This window comes from Mastigoproctus giganteus, chromosome 11 (genome assembly GCF_048544385.1).
Source record: "Mastigoproctus giganteus isolate SK-2022 chromosome 11, ASM4854438v1, whole genome shotgun sequence".
Taxonomy (NCBI): domain Eukaryota; kingdom Metazoa; phylum Arthropoda; class Arachnida; order Uropygi; family Thelyphonidae; genus Mastigoproctus; species Mastigoproctus giganteus.
The window spans coordinates 146124275-146140422 of NC_143585.1; the positions used below are offsets into that span (position 1 = coordinate 146124275).

The following is a 16148-nucleotide window of genomic DNA, read 5'->3' on the forward strand; positions in this document are numbered from 1 at the left end:
GCAAACTTGGACATTAAGCTTGATATACCATCATCAATATCATTTATAAATACAGAAAACAATAATGGACCCAACACTGAGCCCTGAGGGACTCCACTAATAACATTAGTCCACGATGAGCAGTGTCCATTGATTACTACTCTCTGTCTTCTCCCCGTCAACCACCCCTTTATCCATAGCAGCAATTTGCCTCCAATGTCACACTGCTCCAATTTGTGTAGCAGTCTTCCATGTGCAACAGTATCAAAAGCCTTTCTAAGATCCAAGTATATAATATCAAAGCTATTCCCTGCATCCAGTTCTTTTGTGACTGCATCATAATATCCAATCAAATTGGTCAGGCAAGACTTACCCTTAACAAAACCATGCTGTGTCCGAGCTATAACTGAAGTCTTGTCTAAATGATTCTGCAGTGCTTCTTTAACCAGTGCCTCCATTAACTTTCCTGGAACAGAAGTTAAGCTCACAGGTCTATAATTACTTGTGTCAGCCTTTGATCCTCCTTTGTGAATTGGGGTCACATTTGCACATCTCCAGTCTATGGGTACCTCCCCTGAGTCCAAGGAAGCTCTCATAATTATGGCTAAGGGTTTGCTTACTTCCTTTGCTGCCTCCTTTAATATAACTGGATAGATCCCATCCACCCCGGGTGCCTTTCTTGTGTTTATCTTCAACAGTTTCTCCTCCACTTTACTCCCAGTTATTTCAAGATTCTGTAGCTTACTGCTAGAGTTGAATACACCTCTGGCATTCCCCTCGCTGAATAACTCCTCATGTGTGAATGTCGATGCAAAATATTCATTTAGTTTGTTAGCTACCTGAGCAGGATCATCAACAGTTGACCCATCAATATCAAGTGGACCAATCTGATTCATCCCCTTCCTTCTAGAGTTTACATAAGTAAAGAACTCTTTGCTGTTAGTTAAGAAACACAAATCTAAGGAAGTGCATCCAATTGATGTTTGTGGAAAATGCAATGTTGAGTCTGTTTGGTGTGACATACGCATTGGGAAAGGAAAAATGAGAGTAGGTATGTGTGTGTGTGTGTTATAGGCCTAATGAATCTGATGAGTATAATGAGGAATTGTGCAGAGAAATAGAGTGGGCCAGTAAATTAGAGTGTCTTATAATGGGAGATTTTAATTTCCCAGATATTGACTGGAATTTGTGGGTTGGTCATTCACACACTAGCAAGGCTTTTGTGGATTTATTGGATGACTGTTTTCTACAGCAGCATGTTCGGGAGGCAATTAGAGGGAGTAATACTCGATCTGATTATCAGTAATAATTCTTCATGCATCAAGAATCTGCAGATAAAGGAACCACTAGGTGGCAGTGATCACAGTGTGCTGAAGTGAGATTTACTCAAAGAGGTAACTACCATCAAGGGTAAAGGGAGGGTTTTTGCTTTCGTAACGGTTACTACGGTGGTCGGAGACAGTATTTAAATTCTATATGGTGGAAGTAACTGATGATGTTACCAACATCAAATTCAAAATGAGAAGCATTCAAAGAATTAATCTTGGAAGCTACTAGGCTTTTCCTACCAACAAAGAAATATTGTTCAAGATTTAGGCCTAAATGGATGTCAAATGAACTAATTAGACATGTGACAGGAAAGAAAAATGTATGGGATACATATAAATTAATATGTGATACAGAAGCAAGCCTATGATAGATATAAGCTGGTCTGTAATCAAGTTAAAAAGGAGGTTAGGCAGGCAAAGGATGCAAAGAAAAACAGCAAAGAGTTCTTTATTTTTGTAAACTCTAGGAGGAAGGGGATGAATCAGATTATTCCACTTGATATTGATGATTCAACTGTTGATGATCCTGCTCAGGTAGCTAACAAACTAAATGAATATTTTGCATCTACATTCACACATGAGGAGTTATTCAGGGAAGGGAATGCCAAAGATATATTCAACTCTGGCAGTAAGCTAGATAATCTTGTAATACCTGAGAGTAAAATGGAGGAGAAATTGTTGAAGATAAACACAAGAAAGGCACCTGGGGTGGATGGAATCTATCAAGTTATATTAAAGGAGGCGGTAAAGGAAGTAAGCAATCTGTTAGCCATAATTATGAGAGCTTCCCTGGACTCAGGGGAGGTACCCATGGACTGGAGATGTGCAAATGTGACCCCAATCCACAAAGGAGGATCAAAGGGAGATGCAGGTAATTACAGACCTGTTAGTTTAACTTCTGTTCCAGGGAAATTAATGGGGGCACTGGTTAAAGAAGCATTGCAGGATCATCTAGATAAGACTTCAGTTATAGCTCAGACACAGCATGGGTTTGTTAAGGGAAAGTCTTCCTGACCAATCTGATTGGATACTATGATGCAGGGAATAACTTTAATATTATATATTTGGATCTAAATAATCTAAATACGATACGTAATTTAATTTAATCTTCGATCAAATCACTTTATGATGGACTCTCCAAAATAAAATACTGTTCACTATATGATATGTAGTAAGCACGGGTAATTGTGATCATGTTTGCGAAATGAATTTTAATTGTATTAAACGGCTATTCTAATAAGCAGAAATAGGAGAAATATTATCCTTGGGCTATTAAAGTAAAGATATAGAGCACAAATTTACACTTTACTTCCTTCAATTAACAAAATTAAATGATGCATGGAAATCAGAAGAATATTTCCCACAGGTTTGCAAAATAAAAATAATAAATTTACGCTTCGTAGATAGCTTAATAAATAGTGTAACTAATTGATATTTCTGTTCACTGACAATTTTTTTTTTGTTGTAAAACGGTAAGAAAATAAGCAATCAAGAACACAGAACACCCAAATTGCAAATAACACGATATACACAAGTGAGACACAGAGTAACAACTTTACAAAGCTCAAAAAATAAGAATGAAGCGAAGATTCAGAAAATTTATGTTTTTTTATATGATTGAAGATTTCAGTGAAGGGGAAGCACATTTCTACCATAATAACGTAAAATTCCACAGAATTCCAGCTATCGATATCATCGCAAATGCAATAAGATCGAGTTTACTACCCGTTTTTAATAGTGCACTAACAGAAAAGTCCAATAAACCTGAAACTGCTAATTGTTTTTATTGTTTTATGGTAGTGACCTCCAGAAATCTGCTTTAGAAAAATATCCCTAAGGCATTCAAAATTGATTCTTATAACCAAACACAGCAACAGCTTTGTACGTATCTGTGAGTTGTACACAAGTCATTCTTTTTTTTTATTATTTAAAAAAATTTTAAGTTTTAACATTAAAAAAAAAAAAAAAAAAAAAAAAAAAAAGACTTTTTTCTGAAAAACCTAAATTCATAAGTTGGCAGCTAAGAATATTCAGGCAGTCCATACAAATACTTACATTTAGAAGTAAAATTTGCCAGAAGCAAAGCTATTCAACTGTAAATTACACTTTTCATATAAAAGAAAATGTTCACTTTAAGTTTTTTTATAGCATTAGTAGTATATTTGAGAATTACATACCAGATGCTGTCCTTGTGCTCAAGTTGTCTTCTGTTTCACTAGTTCCCCAACTCCAGGCAGATGACCTTTCCCTATGACCATGATTTGAACCTGACGTGCTTGAGCTATTAAAACATTAAAACTTATTAAATGTCATGTGATATATATTAATACAAAGTTGATTTAAAAAAAGTAAGAGCAATTTATTTATAGTTAAAATTTATGATTATTAAAAATTATTTATTTTATTTCATTTTAATAAACATCTGATAATGTTTTGTAATCAATTTTAAAACTATCTACGTTTGGCACAAGCAGTTTATTTACGAAGGTGGCATTTCACAAGATCGCACCAAGTTCAAGTAATAATCAATATTATTTTTTTTACAAATGATAATGGAGTAGAGCTTTCATTGAGTAGCAGTGGTGCAGTGAAGCAGGTATTGATAAAATTAAAGCTTATGGTAGAATACAGGTGTTTACTAGATTGCTAGAACAAAAATGTCATATGCTAAGTAAGAGAGTTTTATTATGGATGACAATGGAATAGAATAGAATAGAATCTTTAATTGCAGCAATGATAGACATACAATTAGTCCCATCACGGCATGGTGGTGCCAGGGGTTTACAAAACAATGCTAAGTCACATCCTGTAACATTTGCTGATAAATTATTATCTAAAAATTTCACTTTGAAATATTAGAATATTGCTCTTACTACTTTTATTACTCTAGCCTCCTACAGAATTTAGCTTTTTTTGTACAATGTGGGAACACTTGTATGATAAAGAATGAGAATTACATAGAAAAAATTAATAATAATAATAAATTAAAATGCTTTTCCTATGTAATGCATTTTGTTTTTTGTTGTGTATTGAATTGCAGATATGCTTTAAAATTGAAAAGTAATCTAAACATTATAATGATTGTTCAGAATGAAACAACACTCAAATGCATGGAAAACATTTCCTTAATAATTTCCCGTATAATCACTAGGTTATTTCTCTACACAACCAACATTCTCCCCACTTCTTCTTGTCCACCCCATTCTGCAAACTAATAACAGGCTGTGCCATCTACTGTGACCATGAACAAGAAGTCACCACATGATCTGACCAAGGAAAATAAAATACAGTGAAACTTCTCCTGACGGACATCTCTCTACAATGGACATTTTCAAATTCCCCAATTCACCTCCATTGGTTTTAACGTGTTTGCAGCTTCTGTCTAGCGGACATTCTCTGTAACGGACGCGGACAGGCAATCTGCACTGTTTCTTTTAGATTAGCACTTAATTTGATCTCCCTGTAACGGACAGCGGGCGAGCTTACGGCCCTTTTTCTAGGAACGTTTCTTCCACGTATTGCCTCAATCGTGTGTTTATTTTCTATTTCCGATTCTCTGAATTTTATCAAGGTTTACGTCGCGGTTCTAAACCCTTTTTCAAGAATTTTAAGGCATGTGTAAAACTTCTGATGAATTCGGTGTGTGCAGGGAGGGGGGAGAATATGGTCGGCCTTTCGTCTTTTCAGTTTCAGTTTTGTTCGGTGTCATGTGAAGTGCACAATGTCTTCTCGTAAACATTTAACTTTAAAAGATAAATTTGAACTCATTAATGTGTATGATCGGCAAAAAAATAGTGTTCGCAATCTCGCTGCAAAATTCAAAATCGGGAAGATGCAGGTAAGCGACATCCTAAAGAAAAAAAAACGAACTGCTCAAACAATTTTGGCAACACGGAAATGATCAGGTTCAAAAATCATTCCCGAAAACTGTTGGACTTCAAATTTGTCGCGCACGTGCTAAAAAAATTCCCATTAATGGGCCTATCATTAGGGAAAAGGCTTTGGAGGTTGCGAAATCTATGGGAGTAAATGAGTTCAAAGCTTCTGTGGGATGGCTAGACAAGTTCAAAACTCAGCATAAATTTCTTGGAAAACCGTAAGCGGTGAAGGTGGATCTGTTGATACTGGGGTTGTAACAGAGTGGACCGTCAAATTGGAAGATTTATGTCGTGATTTTGAAGCTAAGGATATTTACAACTGTGACGAAACAGGGTTTCTAAGGAACGCTTGAAAAATTTCTAAGGAACGCTTGACTGTACCATTGTGTACAAATATCCTGGGAGACTTCGAACAACCTCTTGTTATAGGAAACCCACAAAATCCTTGTTGTTTCAAGGGCATAAAGTTGAATCTTTTGGATGTTGACTGGAAGTCTAATAAAAAAGCGTGGATGACACGAGATATCATGAGTGAATGGATAAGTCACTTTAACCAAAACATGATTCATCAAAACAGAAAAATTATTCTTTTCATGGATAATGCTGGATCTCACCCACACATTGAATTGTCCAACATTCAAATCATTTTTCTGCCACCAAACACATCTGCAGTGTCAACCCTTGGATCAAGGGATAATAAAAAATTTTAAACTTCACTACAGAAAACGTGTTTTAAGACATCTCATTGCAAACATGAACGATGTAACATGTGCGAGTGACCTTGCAAAGAATATCAGCATCCTAGATGCGATTCAATGGATTTCCTCTTCAGTAAACGCAATTAGAAAACAAACTCTCGTGAACTGTTCTGTAAAGTCTGGCTTCTCAAATGCAAAAATTGAAGTTGTGAACAGCAATGTGGAACACCAAGAAGAACAAGAACTTCAACATCTATTGATAATGTACGATACTTCCGCTACAAGTGAACCTGGCTACAAAGATTTAGACTCAAACCTCACTACAGAAGATGGTGCTATAGATATCAATGACATTATCATCGATATTTTTCAAGAAGTTCCTCATGAGGATGAAGAAACGGAAGGAGGTCATTCTGTCGAAGAATACATTAACGACGAACCACCGATGAAAATAGAAGAAGCGCTCATACAAATCAATCGTTTAAAAATGTTTTTCGCCGCTGAAGAAGATACTGAAGGACTTTCGATGGTTTCTTCACTCCAAACAAATGTTGAAAACAAAATTATCAGCCGGAAGAAGGTGCAGAAGAAAATAAGTGATTACCGTATGCATTTTTCTTAAGATAAAGTCATAATATGCATAGCACAATTGTATGTATATTATTTACAAAAATATTGTGCAGAATCTGTATATATTTTAATTTAATTTTACATTAAACGTTTAATGATTTTTCTTTCTTTCTTTTTTTTTTTTTCGCCCTCAGACTTCTTGTTAGCGGACACTTCTCTCTAACGGACACATTTTTGTTCCCCATGACTGTCCAAGGGAAGTTTCACTGTACATCCTTTTTGGTTGCTGTTATTAAGAACTTTATGGTGCAAGGGCAACTAAAGGCATAATGCATGAAACAAAGGTTGTAATAATTCTACTCAGTGTCAGGTGTGTATATCACATAGGTTACAGTATCAAATGTTATTGCTGGATAAATTTCTGGAAGGCAAATACTGAATCAGTGTAAGAACTGTCATTCAAAGCACAGTTTGGATTGTTTTATCTCAATAAAAATCTTAAATTGTAGGAGAAAACCTCATACTGTTTTAGTAGGACTATTAAATAAAAAGGTATGAGATAATTTTTATTGAGATAAAAAGGCATTTTTATCTCAATAAAAATGTAATGTGTTAAACTTTGTTATCAAGAGAGCAGTCATTAATGATAGGCCTGACTGTAAGCTGAGTACAATAGCAAGGGCAGAAAGGTCAGGTCTTGGGCAGTAACAAATAAGCAGTACGGTTACATGTACCTTACTAAATCCTGCTCTTATTTTATTATACTCTTACTTATACCATATTGACTGGATGGCTAAGACTCGAGTTCTGGTTTAATTTGTTTCTTGCAATCTTGATATTATGCATTACTGGCCAGATCACCTGTACCTTGCCAGTAATGCATAGATTGAGTCATTAAAAGACTTTTATAATCTGAAAGGGTCTAATTTTAATTTCTTTGATTTTTTTTTAATGGTGCATGAGCAATTCAAGCCATGATGTTTCAATTCCAAAAATAAAGTACATTAAAAATCAGTAGCCTACAAATAGGTGGTTGTAGTTTGTTACTGCTGCCAGATTTGGTAGCTCTGCCAATAACAAAATTGTGAGATGTTACTTTGATGTAACTTCATCTTGTATTTAGAATCTATTTTTACAAACAGAGTATACAAATCTTGTTTTGCAGATGTTTTCTCTGCAATTTCATTTTTTAATCTAAACAAATTTGTTTAAACAAAAGTAATCAAGTTTAGTTATCTTCATTTTTTTCTTAATGACGTTTAAGTTTCATTTCACAAAAAAATAAAAATAAAAATAAAAATTTTTTTTTTATTTAATGCCACCCAAGGAACTTGAGGCCAAAATCATCACGATACTAGTGCAGTAAAAACATTTGTTTTTACAGCACTAGGCCATAATGGGCTAAAGATGCTTTTGCTTTGTTAAACACATGGATTCAGATAATTGTTTATCATTTTTAGAAAAGGTCATGAATGCCATCAGTCTTACTGAGTAGAGTAGAGTAGAGTAGAGTAAGCAGTACTTACCACCTATGGTCCTCCCACCAGTGTAAGTTATGAAAGTCTAACAACATAACGTACCCAGTGTATATTTATTTATGTTTATATTTAGGCATATGTATATTTATTGTTTGCCGTAACTACTGGTGGGAGGATAATAGAATAATGGAATGACCATTCTCTTAAACATAATGGTCATTTCATGATATGATGTTTTACTGAGTTCGGTTTAAGAGTTGCTGCATAGTGGAAGCAACACCTCTACATATCTATACCTATGAATTAGATGAGTACATCCTATCCACAATCTGAAGCATGACTTCTTTATGTTTCTTCTTAGTCTTGTAACCATTTTTCTCTACAAGTATAATAGGATTGTAATCAGCATAAGGCAATGGAGGTCTACTGACGTTAAGCTGAAAGAACCGTGGGCAGAAAAGTCTGCTTTGTCTGTTTCTCACGATTCTAACATGCCCATGGATCCAACTTTGTTGTAGATGACTAAAAGGCAGTTTATACTGAAAAGCATTTACAGCACTTAAACAATCAGTAGAGATAATGATTTGAGGATATAATGACTATTTTTATATTCTCTAAAGCTAGTAGGATGGCATTTGTTGTGCAGTGTAAGTGTGGCACTTTAAGAGATTATAATGTTCTGCACCAACTCTTACTGTCTTGGAACTGTCAGTGTATATTTAGGTGAAACTGGAAAACTGAAAAGAAGAAACCACATGAAGTTGCTTATGTGGAACAGCATTCTTTCCTCATTGTTGGAAATTGTCATCATTGTGTAGAAGAGGGTATTTGCAATAGCATAGTAGCCATATTAATATTTGGAAGAATATATTAGCATTGCATTAACATAGGCATATGATGCAAGGAGAAGGTTATACAGCATCAGCTTGCTTTCTAGCATCATATGACAATGCTTGTTGTTATTTTGGTTTTTAGGAGCATTAGCAACTAAGACCATATTGCTCCGGCATATGCGGTGGTCATTCCCTGACCTTTCCGCATCCTCCGTATTTGGTGGTAACGGGCTTGAATCCCGGTCTAATCAAGAAGCGTGTGCTATGCACTGCTGCTCCTTCCCACCTGGCTATGGAGGTGCTTATATGCCAATGCAATTTCACCTATCCATTCACTCCAAAAGTTTGTCTAGTTCTGCCTTGAATTTATTTACTGTCAACTTCCACGACAGATGGAAGTTTGTTGCAACAATCAACCACCCACTGGCTAAAGGCAAACTTCTGTACATCTATTTGGCAACTATCTTCCCTCAATTTGAGTTTATGCCTGTTCAGGTTTCTAATCTGAGCAAAAGGAAGAATCCCATCAGAATTGAGCCTGCTCAGACCATTTAAGGCTTTATACATCTCAATCCAATCACCTCGCAGGTGCCTAGTCTCCAGACAGTGCAATTTACATAACTTAAGCTTTTTCTTGGTAAGAGCAACACTTTGTTTCACTCACCAATCTGGTTGCCCTTTTCTGTACTAGTTCCAGCAGCTCTACATCCTTCCTAAAATGAGGCCTCCAGACCTGTATACAGTATTCAAGGTCTCACCTGACCATTGCCTTATACAAGGGGAAAATCTCCTCCTTATGCCTGCTAGCAAAATTCCTCTATATCATAGACAAGACCCCACAAGCACTGCTCAGAAAACATCATACCTGACTGAACAATTACCCCCAGGTCTTTTTCATTATCCACTACCCCAAGTGTAGTACTGTACAGTTGGTATGTTACTCTGGGGTAACTGCTACCAATATGTAGTACTTTGCATCTGTCAATGTTAAACTTCAGTTGCCACCTCTCAGCCCATCAGCTCAAATTTTCTAGATCTTGTTGCAGTGGTATACTCTCATTACTGTCATTAACAACCCTGCCAACCTTTGTATCATCAGTAAACTTAGAAATTAAGCTTGATATACCTTCATCAATATCATTGATAAATATATAAAACAACAATGGGCCCAACACTGAACCCTGAGGGACTCCATTAATAACATTAGTCCACGAAGAGCAGTGTCCATTGATTACCACTCTGTCTTCTCCCACTCAACCATCCTTTTATCCATTGTAGCAACTTGCTCTTAATGCCACAGTGCTACAATTTGTGTAACAGTATGAAAAGCCTTTCTAAGGTCCAAATATATGATATCCAAGTTATTCCCTGCACCCAGTTCCTTTGTAACTACATCATAGTATCCAATCAAATTGGTTAGAGAAACCTCCCCTTAAGAAACCCATGCTGTGTCTGAACTATAACTGCAGTCTTGTCTAGATGATCCTGTAGTGCTTCTTTAACCAGTGACTCCATTATTTTCCATGGAGCAGAAGATAAGCTAACAGGTCTGTAATTACTCGCGTTGCTTTCTAACTCCGAAAAAAATATAAACCATATCAAAATAGTTATATTTCAATAATACATAGTCAGCATACCTGAAATTGTCCTTAAAAATAATTGCTACTGAGGGATTTTCTCTTGTATTCCTGCTTACTTTCCCTAACAAGGACCCAGCAGTAATCTCTCATCATTACAGGAACCCAGCAACCCTGGTACTGCTTTTCCATCATGGAAATATCTCGATGAAACCACTCCCTTTGTTCATCACTCACATCTCCCAGATTTTTGAGGAAAAATTCAAGATGGGAATGAAGAAAAATGTTCAACGACATTCAACAAGCCATGTTTTTGTAGCACTCAAGTAAATTAGACACCAACAGTGCATAGTTTTCTTCTTTCCTATTACCCAAAAAACCATATACTACCACCTTAAATGATCGCCAAGCTACCAAATTCAACTTCCTCTAACTGGGTTTCAAACAGTTTTTCAGGGTTTCCTAATTTGGGGTCCTACGAAAATTCTTTCCTTAAGTTTGGCATATTTTAAATTAGGAAACACACTTCTCAAGTATGCAAATCTGTTACTTTCTTCATCTAGTCCCTTCATGAAATTTTTCACCAATCCAAGTTTGATGTGCAGGGGTGGAAGAACTTGTTTAATTGCACTAAAGGATTGTCTTGGTATGAACTTGTCTCGCTTGTCCTAATGTTGCACAACATAATGTTGTTCTATCGCACGGCTGCCCCACAAACACAAAAAAAAAAACAACATTTTGTGAAACCCCTATGCAAACCAATAACCTTAAGATCACTACATATGTTCCGACCATAATCCTGGTATTTTATAGCATGTAGAACGTTAGACATGCTTCCATGACATCTACTGCTCTCTTTAAAAAATCAGTATTCTGGGATTGTTTGCTTTTGCTTGATAGATCTTTGTAAATTGCATGGAATGGAGCTAAATTAATTAATTAAATTAAAATGAATAAATAATTGCATGGGTTAGAGCAAAAATGCTCTAATACAGGTTAGAGCATTTTTGAATTTTGTGTTCCTTTCAGTCGAAGGATCTGCATTCAAAAAATAAGATTCTATTTGCTTGGCTAAGTTTATGCCTTTCCGTATGTTTTTTGGTGTAAAATTTGGAACCTCAGAACATCTGGTGGTATCATCCTCTGAACTGATTTGGTTTCCCTCCAATGCCATTTCCACCAAATTTGCTTTGCCAGCCTCTTTTTCTACCACTAATTCTTGAATGTCTTTAGTAGTCATATCACCAAAACATTCCCCTCCTACTGACTTAGCAAGTTCTACTATCGCACCGATTCTGTTTTCTGCTGGTTCGACCATATTTCCTGAATGAACCGACTCTGGCCATACATTTCCAACAACGCACATGTTGACAGTTTTACTCCTTTGAGTGGATAAAGCTGATTCCGATACAGTACACAATTGAAAAATGTTTCCATGCCTCCATCACTTCAACAGATTCGGAATCAATTTTTTTCCATAATCCACTGTAACGATTTTCTGATGTAATGAGTTTTAAAGGTAGATATAATGCCTTGATCTAATGGTTGAATTAAAAAAGTTGTATCAGGTGGTAGAAATATTACTTCAACAAGATAATGTCTATGCCATACTGCTGGTGCTGTTGAAGAATACTCCATAGACATCTATGTGCAAAAGTTGCAGAGATCAAATTTGAATCCTGTAGAACACCCATTTAAATGAACTGGAATATATCACAGGGCTAGACCAATACATTCCAGACTGGGATTTTTTTTTTTTTTTTATAGGCCCTAGCCACTGAAATCCCAGGAAACTACGTGGCAGGATCTGCCAGAACAACTTGTGATACTGGACACACCCGGCTAGCCTCCACATGGTGAGGTATGGGCAATGTCGGACTCCATTAGGGGCCTGGTTGTTTGTTTGTTTGTTTGTTATTTGGTTTTTAGGAGCATTAGCAACTAAGGCCATATTGCTCCGGGATATGTGGTGGTCATTCCCTGACCTTTCCGCATCCTCCGTATTTGGTGGTCATGGGCTTGAACCCCGGTCTAATCAAGAAGTGTGTGCTACGCACTGCTGCTCCTTCCCACCTGGCTACGGAGGCACCCTCACACTTTCAAGTCTCTGGCTTGAAGTATACTGTCCTTGATACAGCAAACACATGCAGAGATGGGAGAAATCCCAGGTGATGTCTGACACTAACATACCTTATACCTTATACTGGGAACTCAACTGGTCACTGTTCTGAAGGCTATTGCTGTTTGGTGGAAAGCCTACCAAGGAGGATGGAGTATGTCATAGGAGACAAATGTTTTTAAATGAGTGCCAATGATGTCAGTGTGACATAGGTCTGGATACTTTTTTGGAAGGCGGGGTATTTTCAGGTTTTTCAGAAGAAAGTGATGTTGTATGCAGTAGAATTTTTCAGCCTTGGCACTTAAGAATTTGCTGAATATAAGTAAATTTCCAGGTAGAAGGAAAACATTGGTATAAAACATCATTAAAAAAAAAAAGCAGGAAAAACAAAAGTTAATTCTGATTTTACCAGTTTTAAGAACAAAAGTTCAGAAATGCTATTAGGACCTAAAACTGTTCAGGATTCTTTTAATCTCTCTCTCTCTCTGTATTGAAAAATTGGATGCATCAAGGTCTATGCAAGAGTTAGAAAAAAAGTAAGCTGCTAATAATTAGCTTTACCTGTAGATGAACATGCAATAGAACCTGTGGTGAGCTATAGTGGGCTTGTGAGGGCACATTGTTATTTTTTTTTTTTTTGAAAATTTCTGAACCCATTGTTGAGATGATTATTTATTTTACAAATGAAATACTGAATGCAATTATTGAGTATCGAGAGCTGAAACTACGTGGGGCGAGTGGTTCCACATCCCCAGCATTTTAATGGTGAAATTGACCAGTTATGTATTTTAAAATTGGTTCATTTTTGATTTAATTACAGTGGGATCTCGGTTTAATGAATTTTTTTGAATTCCCCTTGGTAATTACATTTGAAATAGTTTCTGTTGAACAAAGAAAATTTCCATATAATGAACGAATTATGTTTGTTTTTTTTTTTTTTTTTAGGAGCATTAGCAACCAAGGCCATATTGCTGCGGGATGAAGTGGGATTTACTCAAAGGTGTAACTACCAACAGGAGTAAAGAGAAGGGTTTTTGCTTTCGTAGAGGCGACTACAGTGGTCTGAGACAGTATTTAAATTCTATACGGTGGGACCAACTGATGATGTTACAACAGCAAATTCAAAATGGGAAGCATTCAAAGAATTTATCTTGGAAGCTACTAGAATTTACATACCAACTAAGAAATATTGTTCAAGATTTAGGCCTAAATGGATGTCAGATGAACTAATGAGACATATGGCAGAGAAGAAAAATGCATGGGATACATACAAATTAATGGGTGACATGTAAGCCTATGATAGATATAAGCTGGTCTGTAACCAAGTCACAAAGGAGATTAGGCAGGCAAAGGCAAATTATGAGGAACCTTTGGCAAAGGATGCAAAGAAAAACAGCAAAGAGTTCTTTACCTATGTAAACCCTAGAAGGAAAGGGATGAATCAGATTGGTCCACTGGATATTGATGGTTCAACTGTTGATGATCCTGCTCAGGTGGCTATCAAACTAAATGAGTATTTTGCATCTACATTCACACATTCAGGGAGGGGAATGCCAGAGGTCAATTAAACTCTGGCAGTGAGCTAGATGATTTTGTAATAACTAAGCGGAAAGTGGAGGAGAAAATGTTGAAGATAAACATAAAAAAGGCACCCGTGATGGATGGGACCTATCCAGTTATATTAAAGGAGGCAGCAAAGGAAATAAGCAACCCCTTAGCCATAATTATGAGAGCTTCTTTGAACTCGGGGTAGGTATCCATGGTTGTTGTTATTTGGTTTTTAGGAGCATTAGCAACTAAGGCCATATTGCTCTGGGGATATGCGGTGATCATTCCCTGACCTTTCCGCTTCCTCCGTATTTGGTGGTAACAGGCTCGAACTCCGGTTCGAGCTTCTAATCAAGAAGCGTGTGCTACCGCACTGCCGCTCCTGCCCACCTGGCTACGGAGGCGTCAGGTATCCATGGACTGGAAATGTGCTAATGTGACCCCAATTCACAAAGGAGGATCAAAGGGCAACACAAGTAATTATAGACCTGTTGGTTTAACTTCTCTTCCGGGAAAATTAATGGAGGCACTAGTAAAGAAGCACTGCTGTATCATCTAGACAAGAATTCAGTTATAGCTCAGACGCAGCATGGTTTTGTTAAGGGAAAGTCTTGTTTGACCAATTTGATTGGATACTATGATTTGGTCTTTGGTGACACTCCAATGATGTGGACTTATCTTTGGTGACACTCCAATTTCTAGGCAAAATGATATATCTCTTTTGGGAATTACCCTGACTTCTAATCTGTCTTGGCACAAGCACATTACAAATATTGCTTCCTCTGCATCTAAAAACTTGGTTTTCTCTTTCGCTCTCAGTGTTACTTTTCTTCCAAACCGCTGTTCACTCTGTACAAATCGCACATCTGCCCTACCATGGAATATTGTTCCTACATCTGGGGTGGTGCCCCCCAAACCTCTCTCAGGCTTCTAGATCCCATTCAGAAAAGGGCAATAGTTAGGTTAATTAATGACTCATCTCTAACAGTCTCTCCAATTGCTGTCTCATAGACGTACTGTTTCTGCTGCATGCCTTTTCTACACTATTGCAACACCAGGGTACCTGCCCACCCACCAAGGAGAAGTCAACAAGCTTTGAAATGGTACCGTCTGGGTGGTGGTATCCACTGAAAATAGGTAATAGTAGTCTTCTCCACTGGTGACGTGCTATTTATTCGAGGTAGTACAATACCTTGGTCCTTGAGGTTGTCACAGACATTCTCTCAGATATGCCAGACAAGCTGTACTTGCTACCTGGGAGTCTAAAACGCTGATGGAACTGATATTTGGGCGACACTCAAGTCAAGTGGACCCAATTTCAGCGAAGTCCAGACGGTCTGTGACAGCCAAATCCTCTGCTTGCACCTTCACGATGGTGGGACTATTAGTAATCCTGGGTATAACCTCCATGCACAAGTACATGGTGGGTGACCACCCAGGTGTGACCCAACATAAGCAGGGGCCGAGGTGTGGCACCCAAACCACATGGAGGAACGCCGACCCTCTACGTTACCAGGCAGTACTAGGTGGTAGATGACTCTCATCAACCGGTGAAATACCACCACTTTGCTTATTGGAGGCCTGAAGTGGTGGAACCCATGTTTAGTCTCTAGAGCTACATTCTGGTCAACCCTTCCCTATCTCTTCCATCATGCAGTATGATTGATGACTTTTGAGGTTATGATGAATGTCAATGTGTCAATGGCAAGATCCAATATTCCTTACATTTCGAGGGTACAGCTCTAAAACGGTGTTCGCAGGCCGGCCGCTAGTTAGTACACTGGACCGAACCTATTGGTAACTCTCTAGGAGGCTTCCGGATCAGCTAGTGTATAATCTTGCTACCTCTACTCTGCCAGATAGTGACTGGAGGGAGTCCAAGTAGTGTGTATGCGGGGAGCATTGCAGAGGCCACGTTATGTCAAGGATCTGGGTATATTCTCACCACGTGTACGCCATATCCAAAAATTTCATTACTTCATATAGCATGTCCAACCCACTTTTTCTTACTATTGAATACACCATGAATTGTCAAAATAATAGAGCAAGCTTATCTGCGAAAAAGATCTAAACCTCCCAAGCACTTCCTAATTCATTTCACAAATATATGTGCTCTCAATTCTAATCTCAACGATGTCCA

General features: G+C 37.4%; 1 protein-coding gene across 1 annotated transcript in view; it reads right to left on the bottom strand.

Annotated features, from left to right (window-relative positions):
* Window positions 1-16148, bottom strand: part of LOC150078502 (store-operated calcium entry-associated regulatory factor-like) — a 150240-nt gene that overhangs the window by 6117 nt on the left and 127975 nt on the right. Inside the window, exon 7 of the mRNA XM_090384289.1 lies at window positions 3485-3588. Within this exon, the coding sequence (XP_090240415.1) occupies window positions 3485-3588 (104 nt within the window). The remainder of the gene's footprint in view (window positions 1-3484; window positions 3589-16148) is intronic.